The 20,382-nt window shown below is 43.6% G+C and overlaps 1 protein-coding gene across 2 annotated transcripts in view; it reads left to right on the forward strand.

Moving 5' to 3' along the window:
• The window catches only part of DOCK4 (dedicator of cytokinesis 4), a 480,752-nt gene that overhangs the window by 217,421 nt on the left and 242,949 nt on the right, over window positions 1-20,382 (forward strand). For both annotated transcript variants that reach the window (XM_068276501.1, XM_068276502.1), the window contains exons 10-12: window positions 38-98; window positions 2,408-2,540; window positions 11,086-11,174. In XM_068276501.1, the coding sequence (XP_068132602.1) occupies window positions 38-98; window positions 2,408-2,540; window positions 11,086-11,174 (283 nt within the window). The remainder of the gene's footprint in view (window positions 1-37; window positions 99-2,407; window positions 2,541-11,085; window positions 11,175-20,382) is intronic.

Here is a 20,382-nt window from a genome sequence, read left to right on the forward strand (position 1 = left end):
TAAATGATTCTTTTCATTAAAACTTTTTTTTTTCTAGGACCTGAGTTCAAGTGACCTTCGGAAAGACATTTTCATCACTGTACACATCATCAGAATTGGTAACAAATATTGCGTTTTACCACTTTTCTGACTGATGAGATATGTGTTTGCTTTATAACATTCAAGCTGGTAGTATAAAATTAAGGTTATGTTGTTAGCGTTCATTTTGAGGTTTTTATAAATATATAGCATTTTTCAATAAATGTAGCTTTACATCATGCTGGTTTAGTTTTATAGCATGCTTTATAGCCTTGCATATTGTAGCCAGTAATGCGTACACACAGTAGTGTTTACTGATGCAGGGCTTTCACATATTTTTCAGGCCACCATAGGCATACGATGAGTGTTCCATGTTTTAGCAGCAGCAGACATACTGAGCCACTCAGGATAGAAATATATTTAATTGATCAGCTTAGATACTTTTCACCTGGTCATTGTTTCCTCTCTGATGAAGCTCCGTAAAAGAAACATCTGCTCTCTGCAGTCCTCTGTAGTGATTATGGAATGTTACTTTAAAATAACAGTGATTATTCCAAACTCTACCTTCTTTGTTATATCCAATGGCAGTGAGTGGGCTTATATCAAAGCAGCTTGTGTTTTTCAAGAATATTGGCTTTTGTGGCATAGTGCTCTTCCCACCAGTCCAATGGAATTACATTCTGTAGCATAAACGTAACACACTGAGAGCTCTTTGGTGGATGTATGAAGTTGGAGTTAAAGCATAGAAGGCATGTCTTCTGTGAGTGGGTAGAATTTGGACATTATAGGACAACTGAATTGAGAGGAATATGGAGGCTGCCATATTTATTTCTATTTAAACAGTACCAGTTGCTTGGCATCCTGTTGATCTTTCTATATTTGGTTATGTCTGAACCATACACCTGAAACAAGCATGTGACTAATCCAAAAATCTGATCTGCATGTTTTTATTTTTTTTTTTCAAAAAAGTTAATCAATTTGGCAGCCTCCATATCCCTCAGTTGTCCTTTAAGTATCTTAAATATAACATTTTAACTAAATTTGCTACTTTTAAAGGAATCCTCAGGTAAAAAAAAAAAAAAAAAAGTTTAACTCACCTGGGGCAGTAAGCCGCGTACCAATGTGGGCTTGATCGACAGCGGCGGTTTGCGCAGACGCAGTAAGGACGACCTCTGGGTCGGCCTCTGCACTATGTGGGGAGCCCGGGATGGTGGCGGAGAGCGGTGCGGTCAGTGTGGGACAATCAGCTGCAAGGGGCTGGAGAAAGCACCAGGTGAGTAAAGTTTTTTTTTTTATTTGCCTGATGATTCCTTTAAGAGCAAATCATTAACTGCTGTTTTATTTGTTATATTTATGGTCATCCATACTCTTGTGTCTTCTATATTTGTAGACAGTGTATCTATAACAAGCAGCGAGACTCGTAGCAGAACATTCCTAAAGCAAATTCAGTCTGTTTGCAAAGTAACCGACATTTTAAATGAAATTCCACCATTGTTGATAGAAGTAAAACACTTCATTTTAGTTGTCCAAATTGCTAGGCTTAAAGCCACATATTATTTTAAACTGCTTTCCATGTATATTTGCGTTGAAATGAGCAGGGATATCACACTGACCAGAGCAGGCAGTCAAGACTAAGAGTGTGAGAGTTTCCTGCATGCAACTCAGTTTGTATTGTCACTATTTTTCTACAATGAGTCCCAAGCATTGAGGGCCTAGGATTGATATATGGGATATTTATTGCAGTTTCCCATTAGGTCTGTTCATTATACAAAGTGACCTGATTGGTTAGTTTTGAAGCTGGTTTCACTTATAAGGAAGTACTTAGCTAAACAGAGGCACCTAAGCATTCTGTTGCTGTCATACAGCTCGCTCCTGCTCACGGTCACTTCCTATTGTCTGTCAGTTTGAGTTTACATGGATCCCATGTTTACAAAAAGTAGAGCAATTTTACTGAAGAAGTGGTGCAGATCCTTATGATTTGTAACTCAGTTCGTGTAGTTGTGGAAAACCAGTAACAATTGCTTCTTTTCTATGCAACTACTGTATTTTTCACTCCAAAAGACACACTCCCCAGCGTTGCAAAAGGATTTGTGCAGCACTGATATGTTTGTTACAAATGATTTTAAGCAAGAGTGTAATTCCACTTTAATAATTCTCCTCATTGTTAATACTTTTATTGTTTATTAGCATAAATTGTACCATATGTTTTCTAAATTAGGAACGTTTGTTTACATAACATGTTACTTACATCATGAGCAACAATGTCAGGAACGCCATGTGTAACAGATGGAGAAATTAAAAATGTAGTATCGCATTGCTTGTTAGGTTATCTTGGGCACATGGGTTTACTATTTCACTTCATATGACTTCTCTATAATGTGTACATCAGGCCGGATGGGCGCAGGCGAAAAGAAAAATTCCTCAAACGTGCAGTATCGGCGGCCTTTTGGTTGTGCAGCCCTCAGTATTGCTGATCTTCTCACGGGAGAATCAAAAGATGACCTCATTTTAAAAGTATATATGTAAGTATTATTATTTTTTTCTATAGTAAATACTGAACTGAGATATTAATTAACTGATGGATTAGCTAATTTTGCTAGTAGTGGTAGATATCTGTCTGTTTAATGTTCTTTATGTATGCAGTGTGATTTCCACTTTGTGGAAAGTAAACTGGTAGTCTCAGTACTACGTTCATATATAAAAAATACATTCCCTTGTTTTAGGATAACGGTAAGGCCCGGTTCACATTAGCGGTTGCTATCCGGATTCGCCGTGCCGGAGCCGTGCCGGAGCCGGACCGCATGCGGACCGGACGAAACGGACGCACGGCATAGCAATGAAAGTCTATGCGACCGTTCACATGCGTCCGTTTCGTCCGGACCGGAGCCGGACCGGATCCGGACTCCGGCGTCCGTTCCAACATGCGCTATTTTTTGGTCCGGCTGACGTATCCGGACCGGAGCCGGAATGTTGCATCCGGCCAATGGAAACCAATGAGAACCGGAGAGTGCACAACACACTGGCTATAAAAACCGGATGTTGTACCACACTTCCTATGCAGACTCTATGGTATGGTGGCCATTTTGGATGGGGACCACATGGCACCAGCGTTCACAGAGTGGAGCAGCAGTGACTTCATGCTGGAGCTCTTTGGCAGCAATATGGAGCAGGATCAGTCTGATAGCGAGGGGGTGAGGCCCTACACATCAGAAGACCTCATCCTACAGGTGCAGCAGGTACCAGCCCTGTGGGACAAGGGGGATGCGGACCACAGCAACATCAAAAAATGCAGAGGCCTGTGGAAAAAAATTGCCAAGCTGTATGTGGAGGACTTTGAGAACTTGAGCAAGAGACAGCAAGGCACAGAGGGTATGTTGACTAGAAGTTTTTTTGGGGGGGGGCTTGTGGTTTAAGCTTGTGATGTATTCAACTTTTGCTATGGATTTGTGTCACCCACGTGTTGCCCACCCACCCGTGGCCCACCCACCTGTTCCCCACCCACCTGTACCCCACCTGTGATGTATCCCACCCACCTGTACCCCACCTGTGATGTATCCCACCCACCTGTACCCCACCTGTGATGTATCCCACCCACCTGTGATGTATCCCACCCACCTGTACCCCACCTGTGTTGTATCCCACCCACCTGTGATGTATCCCACCCACCTGTACCCCACCTGTGATGTATCCCACCCACCTGTACCCCACCTGTGATGTATCCCACCCACCTGTGATGTATCCCACCCACCTGTACCCCACCTGTGTTGTATCCCACCCACCTGTGATGTATCCCACCCACCTGTGATGTATCCCACCCACCTGTACCCCACCTGTGTTGTATCCCACCCACCTGTGATGTATCCCACCCACCTGTACCCCACCTGTGATGTATCCCACCCACCTGTACCCCACCTGTGATGTATCCCACCCACCTGTGATGTATCCCACCCACCTGTACCCCACCTGTGTTGTATCCCACCCACCTGTGATGTATCCCACCCACCTGTGATGTATCCCACCCACCTGTACCCCACCTGTGATGTATCCCACCCACCTGTACCCCACCTGTGATGTATCCCACCCACCTGTACCCCACCTGTGTTGTATCCCACCCACCTCTACCCCACCTGTGATGTATCCCACCCACCTGTGATGTATCCCACCCACCTGCGATGTACCCCAGCTGTGCACATAAAACATACACAATGACCAATTATTATACATCAATTTATTGTAAAAAATTAATACATTTAAAATCACTCAAACTTGAAACTCCAAAATAAACACATTTCAACAAAACATATTAAAAACCAAACATTCACCCTCGTCCAGGTGGTGTGGTAAAATAAAGTCTCAGTTGGTCCCTGTTCCGCAGTGACACTACCCTTGGCCTGGTTGCATACCTCCGCAGGGGCATTAGTGGAAGCACATTCGGGGGTTCCGGAGTCTCTCTTTCCTCCTGCCGCACAAAGTTGTGGAGGATGCATGCTGCCTTCACCACGACAACTGCGTTGCCCGGTTTCAGCAGCATGGGCGTGTGGAACACCCTCCACTTTGACACCAGGATCCCAAATGTGCACTCCACCATTCTCCTTGCACGGCTCAACCGAGCATTGAAGTGTAGCTGGCTGGCATCAAGTCCCCTGTCTGGGTACGGACGCATTACATGGTCGGACAGGGCGAAGGCCTCGTCCCCCACAAACACATAGGGGTAGGCCGGTGCCCTTGTCCCAGGCCAGGGTCTGTCACGGGGGAGACGCAGTCTGCCTTCCTCCATCAGCCGGCAAAGGGTCGTACGCTGGAAAATTCCAGAGTCATTGGAACTACCGTACGACCCCACATCCACGTACACAAACTTGTAGTCCGCATCTGCCACTGCCATTAGAACAATGCTGAAGTATTTTTTATAGTTGAAATAATGGCTGCCACTCCCCACGGGTTTCTGAATCCGGATGTGTTTCCCATCCAGTGCGCCAACACAATTAGGAAACTTGCACTCGGTCCAGAAGCCCTGGGCGATCTCCTCCCATTTCGTGGTGTCCGGCACAGGCATGTATCTGGCCCTCAGTCGCGTCCAAAGGATCCTCGAAGTCCTCACGACGATGCCTGCCACCGTGCTCTTCCCAATACGAAATGTGACATGTAGCGATGTATATGTTTGTCCAGTTGCAATGTACCTACAAGAGAAATAATCGAAATCAATTTTTCATGTCGTTACAGGAGAAAGGTACAAGACAAGGTGGCGCAATATACGGGATGCATATGTGAAATGGCTACGGAAGAAAAAACTTGCCGAACGAAGTGGCAGTGGCGGGGGAAGGCGACAAAAAGACTATCAATTTGCCAAGCAATTGTCTTTCATCAATGCAAGCCTGGAACCTAGACTGTAAGTACCACTACTGTGGGCAGGAACTGAGAGCTCATTTACCATGACTTCGGCCATGTATTGCTATGGCCTCAATTCCCATGGCTAGCGAACTTTTCTCACAAGCTTTATCAAATGTTGGGTAGAAACGGGTGATAAAGTGATTGCTAGTGTTTGCTAGCTCTGTGAATTGACGCCACATGCTGTTTGGCACACCAATAAATATTTTTTTTATCTACAGGACTGAAGACAATTTGGAGCAAGAGGAACCGACCCAGGAGGCACGGTTCAGCAGTGAGGAGAGCTTGGTGGATGATGACGTCGCCGATGTAACCTATTTCCCCGAGGCGAGGAGTAGGAGGAGGGAGTCCTTCATCACAACTCCGTCCTTTGATGATGACTTGGCAGAAGAGAGCTTGGATGTTGAGGTTGCAGGACCGAGTGTGGAAGAAGCTGAACCTCCACAATCGACCGCTATGGAAGCTCCAGGGGAACAAGAACAAAGTGAGGAGCACCGAGAGACTGCAGCACAACCAGCGCGCAGGGCAACCCCGACACAGGCCAGAGGACGGGAAGATGCTGCCACACCACCAGTGAGGACCACCACACCAGTGAGGCGTCGAGGTACCCTCCCCCCAACAAGGAGAGAGACAGAGTCCGAGATGTCCGGGGCTGTCTCCGGACTTCTCGGGATTCTTCAGAGCCACCAAACTCTCATAACCCGGCAGTTGCAAGATGAGGACAGGGGCCATATCATGGAGCAGTACAAGTCCCACATCACTTCACTGCAATGTGAGCTCGACGCTGTACATGGGCACTACAGGGACGAGCTTAAAATGATGCATGAGATGCACAGAGGAGAAATCGACCAACTGCGTGCGCAGCATCATCAGTCGGTGGGACAGCTGCAGAACATGATGCAGCAAATGCATCAACAAAGCAAGGAACTACTGAAATTGCAGGCACACCCGTGTTTTCACACTGTGATGTCTCTAATACCATATCTTGAAAAGGTGCCTTCACAAAACCTGATGGCGTGCCATTCCAATTTGCTGGAGGTGATTAAACAGCACATGGACACGCCATTATTGCAACCACCAATTTTTAGACCCCCACAACCAACAGCGGTGCCCACCTGGCAATCATCACAGATGTACACCGGCTACAGAGGCAGTCAATATGGGCCACCGCTGTCAGGGTCCAGCTCATCCACGACCAGCACCCAAGAGAGTCCAGATTTCCAGGCAGCAACTCCCACCTTTTCTAGTAGTGGTGCCGATACAATTTGAAAAAAAAAGTCAAATTGTTCCTGGACATGCTCCTCTGAATACCTCCGATCCTCGGAGGAAGGATACCATCACAGGGCTTTTTAACTTTTGGTTTTGCTGGACTTGAACTTTAGGGCCTGGTGTCCCCAAAAGACACTACCTGGGTCACAACCTTGTGCCTGTTGCACTGCACCTGTAGTCCTGCACCTGTGCCTTTGATTCCTCTTGTTCCTTACTTTGTTGATCCTAATCACTTGCACAAGACCCTTGGAGCCATGGATGAAGGACACCTTGACTGGTCGGTGAGAGGCCTAGCCTTTTCACTGCCCTGTGTCCTTCATCCATGGCTCAGAGGGTCCTGTGCCAGTCGTTAGGTTTTTAAAGCACTTCAATTTATTAGGGCCTGGTGTCCACGAAAGACACTACCTGGGTCACAACCTTGTGCCTGTTGCACTGCACCTGTAGTCATGCACCTCTGCCATCGGTTCCTCTTGCTCCTCACTTTGTTCTTGTTCCTAATCACTTGCACAAGACCCTTGGAGCCATGGATGAAGGACACCTACACTGGTCGGTGAGAGGCCTAGCCTTTTCACTGCCCTGTGTCCTTCATCCACGGCTCAGAGGGTCATGTGCCAGTGGTTAGGTTTTTAAAGCACTTCAATTTATTAGGGCCTGGTGTCCACGAAAGACACTACCTGGGTCACAACCTTGTGCCTGTTGCACTGCACCTGTAGTCATGCACCTCTGCCATCGGTTCCTCTTGCTCCTCACTTTGTTCTTGTTCCTAATCACTTGCACAAGACCCTTGGAGCCATGGATGAAGGACACCTACACTGGTCGGTGAGAGGCCTAGCCTTTTCACTGACCTGTGTCCTTCATCCATGGCTCAGAGGGTCCTGTGCCAGTGGTTAGGTTTTTTAAGCACTTTAATATTAGGGACTGGTGTCCCCGAAAGACACTACCTGGGTCACAACCTTGTGCCTGTTGCACTGCACCTGTAGTCATGCACCTCTGCCATCGGTTCCTCTTGCTCCTCACTTTGTTCTTGTTCCTAACCACTTGCACAAGACCCTTGGAGCCATGGATGAAGGACACCTTGACTGGTCGGTGAGAGGCCTAGCCTTTTCACTGCCCTGTGTCCTTCATCCACGGCTCAGAGGGTCATGTGCCAGTGGTTAGGTTTTTAAAGCACTTCAATTTATTAGGGCCTGGTGTCCACGAAAGACACTACCTGGGTCACAACCTTGTGCCTGTTGCACTGCACCTGTAGTCATGCACCTCTGCCATCGGTTCCTCTTGCTCCTCACTTTGTTCTTGTTCCTAACCACTTGCACAAGACCCTTGGAGCCATGGATGAAGGACACCTTGACTGGTCGGTGAGAGGCCTAGCCTTTTCACTGCCCTGTGTCCTTCATCCACGGCTCAGAGGGTCATGTGCCAGTGGTTAGGTTTTTAAAGCACTTCAATTTATTAGGGCCTGGTGTCCACGAAAGACACTACCTGGGTCACAACCTTGTGCCTGTTGCACTGCACCTGTAGTCATGCACCTCTGCCATCGGTTCCTCTTGCTCCTCACTTTGTTCTTGTTCCTAACCACTTGCACAAGACCCTTGGAGCCATGGATGAAGGACACCTTGACTGGTCGGTGAGAGGCCTAGCCTTTTCACTGCCCTGTGTCCTTCATCCACGGCTCAGAGGGTCATGTGCCAGTGGTTAGGTTTTTAAAGCACTTCAATTTATTAGGGCCTGGTGTCCACGAAAGACACTACCTGGGTCACAACCTTGTGCCTGTTGCACTGCACCTGTAGTCATGCACCTCTGCCATCGGTTCCTCTTGCTCCTCACTTTGTTCTTGTTCCTAATCACTTGCACAAGACCCTTGGAGCCATGGATGAAGGACACCTACACTGGTCGGTGAGAGGCCTAGCCTTTTCACTGACCTGTGTCCTTCATCCATGGCTCAGAGGGTCCTGTGCCAGTGGTTAGGTTTTTTAAGCACTTTAATATTAGGGACTGGTGTCCCCGAAAGACACTTGGGCAGCTATGCCCTGCAACTCTTCCAGCACAAAGTTGGTGGTTGGTGTTCCTTAAAACTGACCGGGCTATACCATAGATATGTTATTTTTTGTCTTCCATGTTGGAAGAATGTTTCCATGTTGGAAAGTGGTTGTTTTTGCAATAAAAAAATTTGTTTTTACATACCTCAGTGTGATGAGTAGTTGTTCTTGTGGTGTGACTGCTCTCCTGAACGTGGTATCCTTCTTCCTAAGGTCACCCTTCACCATCTCCAAAAGGGTATCAAACCTGTCAGGAGATGGAAAGGAAGAAGCTGTAAAGTATGTTGTGGGACAAGGTGTTGGGTGGAGGATGGGGGAGGTGTGTTTACAGAGGTTTGGGAGTGTTGTGGAGGGTGGGGGTGTAGTGTATAGCTAGGTATACAGGGGTGTGGGGGTCAGGGTGGTGTGTTTAGCTAGGTATACAGGGATGAGGTGTTGTGGGGGTGAGGGTGGGGTGTTTAGGAATGGTGGGGGTTGGTGTATAAAGGCCTATATACTTACAGGGGAATAGACATCCGAGTGTAGCTGTAGAACTTCTGTGGGTGTCGTCTGAGGTCCCGGTAGAGGGCCTGGAACTCTCCCTTCCTCTGCCTCCTGGCTAGTAGAGGGTGCACCCACCATCTCCTGCGAGGAGCACGCCTTCTCCCCACATAGTAGTAGGTAAACAACAGGAAGGAGAGAATTCCCAGGTAATAAGCGTAAAAAATGACTGGATCCATGGTCCCAACTGCTGTCTCTGTATCCAAGGATGGTCTCCACACGTCCAGCTGTCTCCAACAATGACCCCAGAGCTTCTGCTGACCTCCCAGAACCCCAGGTATTTATACAGGTTGTTATCTCTTTAAGAATCCGGATCCGGACCGCAACCGTGTTCATACCGCACGGAAACCGTATGCAACCGGACCGGATCCGGACCGGATCCGGACAGGAACCGTACGGTTCAGGTCCGATCCGGCTCCGGTGCGGTCCGGACATCCGGTGCGGTTTTCGCAAAACCGCAAGTGTGAACGGGGCCTAAGAATGAATACTACAGGGGTATAGGCCTAGTGATGATTTTTTTTTCTTTTTGATGTGTACCTCCACTTTCCCAAACAAAAACAAACAAAAAATTGTATCAAGTCACTTCTATGTAGTTGAAATGTTTAAAAAAAAACCGATATAATTTATTGATGGTTCTCGAGTCAGTTCTCCTTAGTTCTGTATGATTCCCTATGGGAGCTGCCTTCTCTGCTCCCATTTGTTACTGACAAGGTACTATCACCAGGGATAAGCTTACTTTAGGTGCTCCCCCAGCTCACAAGAGAGTGTCAATACACCATATCTCACAAACTAGTGGGACTGGAGGGCTGCAATTTGGCACATAGGTAGTTTTGTGGGTCCCCTCCCTAACCTTAACATTTAGAGTGTGTAGGAGGTATGAGTGCTGAAATATCAAGCCTTTAATATTAGTAGTATAATATATTATTATAAACATACAGGTAGGAGGATCAGACGCCGCATCGGCATAGCAACCTAGTGGAGAGCAAAGAAATTGCAGCAGCACAAGAGCAGACACAGCACTGACATAGCAGCTTAGTGAAGAGCAGCAAAAAAGCAGAAAATAACAGTGTGAAAAAGTCTGTTTCATACTGCAAATTGTGTCAAAATGTTGCATTTGTCATTTTTGTTCAGGGAACAAGCATCGCCCCCTGAACAAGAATTGCAAACTGAATTTGTGGCAAAATGGCAGTTTTTTGCAGCAATTTTCAGTGTGATATATAAGGGGTGTGTCTTCAACTAAGAAACTAAAAAAAAACTTCTAGTTCTGCATGCCAGTAGTAAACCTGATTCCTCCCATGCTGTGTTAGGCACTTTTTCTATACCACACTGATGGGATAAGAGGGTTTTTTTTTATTTTTATTTTTTTTAATCTCTTTTGCTCATGTCTTCTTTTTTCTCATAACACACTCTCATATCCTTTGTTATGTAAAAAAAAATCTCATTACAGTTCCTCTTTAACTTTAATGCTCAGCTCTTCAACCTTAATGCTCTACATTTCTATTACGAATTATACTTCTGTTCTGAAATAGAAGTTTATCGCTGTGATTGAACACAATACAAACATGAGAATTCCACAGCCCACCTTCCCGTATTCCCATATTACATTTTTGCAGAAATAAAAGTATAGAGATTCAGTTTACAAATGTAGAAGCAATGGGATCCGTTTCAAATCTCCATATTCAAACAGAGATCAGGATACTCTGCTGGTGGTTTACTATCAGTTTATTCAGTATGCCTGTATAGTTAAATATATATGTCCAAATACTATTTTTTCCATTTTGTGGTAAAATCAATTGGAGAGTTTTGCACAGTTTATTATGTGTTTTTCCTCCCATAGGTGCAACACTGAAAGTGACTGGTATCAAATTCATGAAAATATCATAAAGAAAATGAATGCTCGTTATAACCTTACTGGCTCTAATACAGGTAGGTATAGATGTCATCCTTTTATCATTACAGTTTGACTGTTATCTGTAATGTGCTGGTGACTATGAAGGGACATTTTCAGCTGATGGTGAGGTGCTCATCATGATCTGACTGGGGACAGTGTTGTGCATAGTTTGGTACATTTGTTTCTTCATCACTTTTGTTTGACAGTTTTAGGACTTGTTCACAGTATGAGCGCTTTGAGATTTATTTAAGCGCTGGTGGTTTTAAAAAGTGCTTTAAAGGCATTTGAGCAATGTATTTTAATGTGTTCTCACATGAGTGATGATCTTTCTTTCCAATCGCAAACGCGGGACCTGCACAATTTTCAGAGCATTTGAGCTTCAATGGAAGGTATAGGAAAATTGCTACGTGCTTTAAAAAGCGCTTGGCTAAGTGATTTTGTGCTTTTCCTTACGAAGTATGTTGAAGTTATTAAGTTCCAGGACAAAGAGTTCACTTCCTGCACTAATCACCAAACAAAAACACTTACAAAAGCACTTTGAAAAATCTCAAATCTCTCTGCAAACGCTGGCAAATTCGCTTTAAAAAGCAGTCACAAAAGCGCTCAGCACTTGTGTTTTAAGATGTAAACTAAGCCATGTTGTGAACTTATTATGTAAAGTGGGGGAAATAATGATTTGAACCCCTGCTAAATTTGTAAGTTTGCTCACTTACAAATATTTGTGGTTCTTATTAAGTCTCTCCATTAGAATGAAGCTACCATAAATGTACATTTATTTCTTTGTAAGTGGGCAAACTTACTAAAAGTACCCCATGTGAAGCTAAGGAGGGGAAATAAGTTGTACATACCTCTTTCTTCACTGCCTATATTTCCCAACCAATCTTCTTTTAGGGAATGTTGTAAACTGAGTGTTTGTGATCTAATATACCGTACTTGTTTTATTGTCAAGCCAGGAAAGACAGAAACACTCAAGGTTATTGCTTGCATAACTCTGCCGAGGATACAGAAAAGTTCAAAACCTAGGTGTATTTATAGACTGTTTGGACTGCTAGCCTGGCTTGTATATCTGTGTATTTCACGGTCTACTGTACTCTTCTTATTTTGGCTTTAAGTAGTACTGCAGATCATATAAAAGAGACATAATTTCAGTAATAAACTATATAGCACAGGCCTCAACTCACTAAGCAGTTTAGACTAGTCTACAGATGGTTTTCAGTCTACTGATGGTTTGGTGTAATGTTTTAGACCTGTTTTTAGACCTGGTCTAACATTCAGTAATTACACAATTCACAAAGGCAAACAAGGAGTAACCACGCCCACTTTTTCTGACAGAGAGTAGACCAGCTGATTTCTGTTGGTTAAGTAATTCTGTGAAGTATTTTAGATGTGAGGATGGAACCTTTTGAATTAATTACACAGAAGTTAAATTGTATGCAGAGGAGAGCTCATCAAAGGAGAAGGATGTCAGTCATACAGTAGCTACTTATTTGTGAATTGCATCTTTTGATCATTTCCCTTGCTTTAACCACCTAATTACCAAATGGTTTAGACCAGGTCTAAAACAGGTCTAAAACATTTGGTAATAGTGAATTCCCCTTTGATGCAACCAGAGGCGTATCTAGAGGGGTGCAGGCATGGCTTGTGCCATGGGTGCCACCAGGCCCGGATTTACATCACTGAAGCCTATAGGCACAGCTGTCCTGGCACCCTAGACTTCGCCCTGGCCAAGCTGTAATTTCTACTTTTCTTCCCTTGCCCGTCATAACTACAGCTGTTCCTTAGCATTAGGAGGCCAGAATAACCCTCAGTGATAAGTAGCTAGTGGTGACCCTAGCTGAAGGGAGATCTTGTCAGTGGAATGCTGAAAGCTGCTTGGGTAACCTCTCATTTAGGCTCTGCTCAGGGCTCTGCTTAGGCAGGGCGGCGCTAGGGGATGGTAATGAGCCACCTTTGCATCATCAGGCGCCTCTAGGCATGTGCCTACAGTGCCTTATGGTAAAATCGGCCCTGGGCACCAAAGCACCATGCTGTGCTGCCATGCCTGTCCCTGTGCCTCCCTGTCACTCAGACTTCAGATCAAATTTATTTGGTTATCTGGGGAACATGGCTACTCAACAATATCCTCAAAAAGCCAAAAAACAGAGGCAACCGTAACACATGTACGCGAGAAAGGATGCTGTTTTTAGTTGGGAAGGGGGTTGGGGGGCACAATTTCACTGTTTGCCATAGGCTCTATGTTACCCAGATATGCCCCTGGATGCAACTGACCAAACAATCAGTAGACTAAAAACCACCAGTAGACTAGTCTAAACTGCTTAGTGAATTGAGGCCATTGTTGTTTGCCAATATCTAATCTCATGTGTTTCTTGCCTGAAGGAAAGGATCATTCTCTAGTTCGCTCTCACACTCATCCACTCATATACACACATCCATACACGACTGTAGTTTGTGGGATGTGTTCACTAGTGTTGAGACTTTCCAATTTGGATTATTGTTATGAATGCTTTGGATCAGAAGCTGGCTCTGGCTGCTGTGCTCCTAGTCATATTCTAGCTCTCTGATACTACCTTCTTCACAGCCAGAGGGAGGGCTGACGTGTATCGCAGCAGCCAGAAGTGGCAGCAAGAAGTATGTTAACACCCCATGCTGCAGTCTGCATGTGTAAAGATTCAGGACCTGACCATGTAGCATCTCATGAAATAATCTTATGTAATGCTTTTGGCTTTGAGTGAAGCATACAGAAGTGCCTGTCTGACAGTAAAGTGTACAGTCAGCATTTTTTGGGTGCCTATAAACTGTTGTAAAATTTGTGTTATCTATGCTATACATTGTAACAAATTGGATTGCGGAGATTTAAATTAATGTATTGGATTACACATAACTCAAGACAAGCATTTTTTTCATGTACCTTTTATAAGAAGGAGCATGCATCTTCAGTCAGAGCTACCATGATTTTTATTGTGCACTGTACAATCTGTTCCTAGCAACAGGCTGGGCATTTACTCTTACCCCAAAAGAAAGGCATACATTTAAACCATTCTTTTACTATATAACGCTCTAGAAGAAATGTCAGAAACATGCCTTGGATGCACCGGTTTTCATTAAACTCGATAATTAATAATTGAATCGAATAGTTATTCAACCGCAAGTCGCCTGATATATGGCCATTACAAGAGATAATCTTGTTGATGATCATTAGAGATTATAATGCAGCTTGCCCTGGGCCTATCAGTCCAAATTCAAGGTGATTGATTTGGGCCTAAGTTTGTTCCTTTTTATTTTATTTTATTGTGAAGAGGTGATTCCACAGTCTTTCCAAGGATATTCTGCAGAGACATTCTGCAAGGGGCGTGTTATAAGTGCTCTGGAGAACATATTTTATGTTTCAGCTGTTAGGGAGTACGTTTTTTTTTTTTTTTTTTTTTCATGTCTGGAGGAAGAAGTTGCTCTCCAGTTGGGGCAGTTTCCTTGTCAGTTTCTTCACTTCCATTTGTTCCTGGTAAATTGTGGTATCTCCCATGACAGAGCGAGTGGAAACTATAAGGGGGATTCATAAAACATGTCTAGAATTTATTGGCAAGGGTTTGAAACCATCCCCAGTGACATACGGTGCCACGGAATATGTTGGCGCTTTATAAATCAGTAATAAAAATTATATTGTGGATAGGTTTAGGTTTTTGTGTCATTGGTTTGAGTGCTGGTCCCATTTTTTGGATACACAGTTTGGTGTCGCGTAGCATTTTAGATGTGCAATGCTGTATTCATTAGTGTTGGCTAAAGCAGTTTTGTCATGAGCACTGGGCACCCAATTCACCAATACATAGCCAAAATTGTAGTTTTGCTAAGAGTTGGCACCAAACCGAACAGAGACCATACCACCTGCTTCTCATTCAATAGCAAAAACTGCTGAAAAAGGCTAAAATATGGAATTGCAGTTGTACACACGTGACCACTGCAGGAACCTACCTGTACTTTTTGTAAAAAAAAATAAAAAATAGCAGGGCTTAATTCAGTGGTGTCCTGCAAATTCACTGGGAAAAAACAGATCACAGCCTCTGTCCCACATGTATTTTTCATTTGTTGCCTTTCATCTGTTATGAGAGGATCAGGGCAAATCATTTGCAAACAATTCATTAAAAGACAGAGATTGGGACTTGCTGACTTAGTATGAGCATATAGCCTTTTAAATGGAATCTGAAGTGAAAATAACCTTATGAGATAATTTGTATGTGTAGTACAGATAAAAAATTCAACATTAGTAGCACAGATATGAGTCTCATTGTTTCTATTACAGGAAGTGTTAAGAAACTTCAGTTGTTATCTATGCAAAAGAGCTTCTCTGAGCTCTCTGACCCCACTTGGGTCAGTTACAGTGCAGTTTTCTAAAGCAAGTATTTCAACCAGTCTCTTACTGTTTCTCGTTTAAGGTTTTTCTGCCAGGAAGTTCAAAGGGACATTAGCTCTGCTCTGTTTCATAGTTTAAAATGTAGTGTGTAATTTGTAAACTGAAGATATTAGAGAATGATGCAATGTTAGAAAAAAAGCTATATACCTGAAAAATAAAAATTAGACTCTTTTCTATACTACTATTGTTCTATTAATTATCTGTACTACACATACAATTAATTATATTATAAGTTTATTTTCGCTTCAGTGTCACTTTAATTTCACACTGTACTGTGCAGATAACAATTTCAGGATAAAATGGCCTTCATCCGTACAAGGCTTGGATTAATATGGCTCTATGGTGAAGGACTTGAGAAGAGGGAGCATTACAGAGTACCTTGTTGAGTCACAGTGAACCAGAAGTTCCTATTACTTGGTAAAATGAATAGGCTTTATGCATACTGTAGTCCAATGGGTCTGGATTTGTTTGACTTTCAAGGACATAAAGGAATGATTTGCATATGAACTCACTGCGCAGAAGTGTTGCATCATGGGAGTCCTTTCTTGGTCACATAAATCTGAATAATTTCAAATAGCTTGTTTGTAGGTAAATTGCAACAAACCTATTGGTAAAAAAGATTTGCCTAATAAGTGATTTTCCTCACTGACTCCTCCCTCTGGTTCACAGTATCTGTGATGCTGATGTGCGCCCATTCCAAAGTATTACAATGAGCAGCCCTTTGCCCCATGTGACGGTGATCCTGTCCTCTCCTTGTCTAGCGGACTCTGCTTCCATACCTCATTTTGGGAATCAAACTATGGGCAAAGTTTCCCACAGACTGGCAGCCACTGAGCATGCTGTGTGATGTCCCTGTTTACTTGCTCACTCACCGGGGACATGGAGAAAGTAGAGGAGGCATTGGGAGCTTCTAGAAAAGTTCTTAGAGTGAGGTAGATTGAAGGAACCTCAAGGCTGCATACAATGTTGCCTTTACTGTAACCCCCTGCGGTGTAGGTACCCATGAAGTAGTGATCCCGCTGCCTGACTCTACATCATTCATACCACAAGGAGAAGTGCTACAGAGAAAGCCATATGAGTAACACTTAATCTGCCGCTGTGAAAGTCTGTAGTTTAGGAAATGCCCAAAGAAACTGCAGAGCAGGTGTATTAAATGGCACTTATTGCACAGGCAAGACAATTAATCACCTTATACACAGATCAATGCAAGCTCTGCTATAGGATGCCTACACAGGGCTAGAAAACATGTGTGGTTTCAGCAAAGCTTTACATTGTTTTGCTGTGTGGAAGGCACATTTCTTTTCCAAATAAAACATTGCACCTTATTTATTTTATATGGGTAGCAGCTCAACATTTGGTCTTTATTCCTTAGTTTTCATAAATCTGTCCCATGTGAAAAATGTCCTTCTACCTACTTGGGAATAAAACCTTGCCTAGCATTCTGTTCCCAGATGCTTATGTGACATATCAGATTTTGAAGCATTCAGGAGTCTTATTTGCACAGCAGTACTCTGGAACATATCTGCTAGATATTAGCATTTTCCACTCTAATTTTTCTAGTTTGATTAGTACGCTAGGAATACTAATTAATTTATTATTCTGCAATTTCACTGTTCAATAATTATGTATAGGTTTTTTTTCCTTTAGATATTTAATAACTTGCCAAAACATAATTCCAGTTATGTAAAACATGCAAAATGCATTTTGTAATGAACAAAGAAATGTGATTGCCATTATTTCCTGCTGAGTGCAGCACATGCTCATTTCATAACAACTCATTTTGTGTAATCAAATAATCAAGGATGGGACTGCAAAGTGCATTCTTCATATAGAACTGCGCAAAGGAGATTTCTGCAATGTCGCTCTGAATAGCTCTTAAAGGATGTACTTCATGGTAGAATTAATATAACATTTTACTGTCAGTAAGGAAAAAAAATATTTACGTCAATTACATTATTGCAAGAATTTAAAAAAAATGGTATGGCAAATTTTTACTTTATCATTATCTTCAAATGGAAACATTGATTGCATGATCATCATCATCATCATTTATAGTTTAAAGGGAACCTGAAGCGAGTAAAATTATTTAAAATAAACACGAAGTAGCTGCAAATGAATATTACTTACTCACCTCACCGTCAGTTACTCGCAGAAGCTCACTATTTTCTTCTTACAGTGATCCCTTCCAGTTCTGACAATATTTTGTCAGAACTGAAACATACCAGTTGCTGTCAGTTATATATCAGCAGCTGTCAGTTACAACTGAATGTGCAAGGTAATGTCCATGTTTCCCTATTGATCAAGTGGGCGATATTACAGTTTAACAGGGTGCTGACCAGGAAGCTGTCATGGGGTAATGGCCATTTTTAAAATGGAGAATGAAAAATTCCATTGATCACAGTGGACAAATGGAATGCAGGAGAGGAGAAAGAGATTGAGGAGTAGATTACACAGGAGGTAAGTGTGACCTGTGTATGGTTATATTGACTTTTTATTTTCAGTTCAGGTTCTCTTTAACAAATGTAGCATTGACACATTGACTGTAATGCAACAGAGTAAACAAAAAAAATCACATCACTAAAGCTAGGTGTGCACACGCTAGAGTTTTAATGACCAATGCCAGCCTGATCTTTTGTGAAAAGATCATTCAGAAATCTAGTGTGAGTACAGCAGGTGTCACCTGACACCAGTGAAAAGACTATTCGCAATCTGGCATTATTAGTTTATTGTTGAACTCTTTTGGCTGGATAGTGTACTGGTTAAGGGCTCTGACTCTGACACAGGAGACCTGGGTTTGAATCTCTGCTCTTCCTGTTCAGTAAGCCAGCACCTATTCAGTGAGGAGACCTTGAGCAAGACTACCATTGCTATTGCCTATGGAGCGCACCCTAATGGCTACACCACTAGCGCTTTGAGTTTGCCAGGAGAAAAGCACAATATAAATGGTCTGTCTGTTTTTGTGTTGTAGTCTCTGCAGTAGAACACTTCTTGGTCTTGCTTTTCCTCCCACCTTCCCTCTTTAACCTCCCGGGCATTAGAATTATTTCGAGATTTAAGGTCTAAAAGCCATAACATTTTTTTTACAAGCTTTTAGACCCTACAAACAAGAAGAAAAACATACCTCAGAGAGGTCTGCAGCAGCTCCTGCATGAAACTCACTCAGGTACAGGATTACCACCCTGTTCTGCTGTTTTCCGTCCTGAGCCTGACTTGGGATTACCAATAAGGAGGTTAAAGAACTGAACAGGCTGATGACCAGTGTATCTGTACGTTAGTCTTTACCATTGTGTTGACAGAATGGTCTCTAAAGTGGATCTGAGATGAAAAAGTATCTATAACAAGTAACTTGTCTATATATCTTATCTAAAGTTTAGATAGTTTACACAGCTGCAAACGACTTAAAAAGTTTTATTATTTATTGCTGTGATGCAATGAGGGCAGCCATGTTCTGTTTGTCACACTACACTGAAGCAAGCTGATAGCATCTCCAGCCCTAAGCCTGTGGAAAATTTCACTCCCCCTCCTCCCCTCTGCCTCTGAAATCTCTGGCTAGTAACCTCCTCCTCCTCCTCCTCCTCCTCCTGCTCAGACTGAGCTCGCATAAGTCTTTGCTACCTGGGACTGAGTGCCAATGCTCTCTGAAAAGCTGTGGGCGAGACTTGTTTAGTTTATAGGGAATTGGAGTATTAAAACAAAACAAAAAAAGAGTATTTGGCTTGAGGAATGCCCTATAAACTATATGAAAGGAACACAATTATGCAATAAGTAAAAGTTTATCTCGGATCCACTTTAAGGGCTGATTTACACTGAGTCAGTTGCTGTGAGCTTCAACTTAATGCAAAACTGATGCAAAGTGCAGATAAATGAAATTTCAATGTCCCCCTTGTCAGGAATCGGCCCGCGGCAAGCCTGCGTATACGATTCCCGACTGCGGGTTTGACCAGATCAAGCAGGAAACAGCCTTATTCAAGCTACAAACAAGGCTGTGACCCCTAAAAAGCTTCTTACTGCCACCACTAGCGGTTTGCTAGACATGTCCACTCGGCTGTCGAGTGCTCTGCACGCAATCCGCGTTTTCGTATTCGGGTCAGCTTTGTGCTTTAGGCCGAATAAGGGAACGCCACGCACACACACGCACAGTTGCAATCTTACACTGTAGTGAAGCAAAACCACTAACAGTCGTTCTGAACGATACTGTTAGCCACTCTGCTGTCGAGCTACTCGCACTGGCGTTTTCGTACGTTGGGTTAGCTGCGCGCTTTAGGCCAACGTATGACAAACGCCCCACACACAATGCAATTACAATCTCATACTGTAGGGTTGCTCAAACGTACAATTAGGCATGGATTTATACACAGTTGCACTTCAGTCTCTTCTAGGCTATGAGTGTTAGTTTAGTACAGCAGAAGTCACTTATTTAAATAACAATTTAATATTCCAGAAAAAACATGGAACAATGCAGAACTTAATATATATGTTATGGCCAGAACCCGAAGTTTGGCCACTTCTAGTTCTGGCCGGCCACTTCGGGTTCTGGCCGGCCAATGTGCGAAGTGGCCGCTGCGCTGCGGCCAATGTTAGAAATGGATTTATTCCTGTGACATTAATGTATCTTCTGGCCGCAGCGCAGCGGCCAAACGTATAACCACTTAGTTAATTTAATGCAATTAAGCCGGCGGCAATGTAACAATTCAAGCCGCCGGCTTTTTCTCTGCCTCTCTCTCCTTCTCCCCCCGCCTCTCTCTCCTCCTTCCCCCCGCTTCTCTCGCTCTCCTATGGGCAGCTGGCGGGGACACGATTGTTCCCCCCCCCCCCCCCGGAGTCGTTCGTCGCGGCAG

Source organism: Hyperolius riggenbachi, chromosome 3 (assembly GCF_040937935.1).
Source record: "Hyperolius riggenbachi isolate aHypRig1 chromosome 3, aHypRig1.pri, whole genome shotgun sequence".
Taxonomy (NCBI): Eukaryota; Metazoa; Chordata; class Amphibia; order Anura; family Hyperoliidae; genus Hyperolius; species Hyperolius riggenbachi.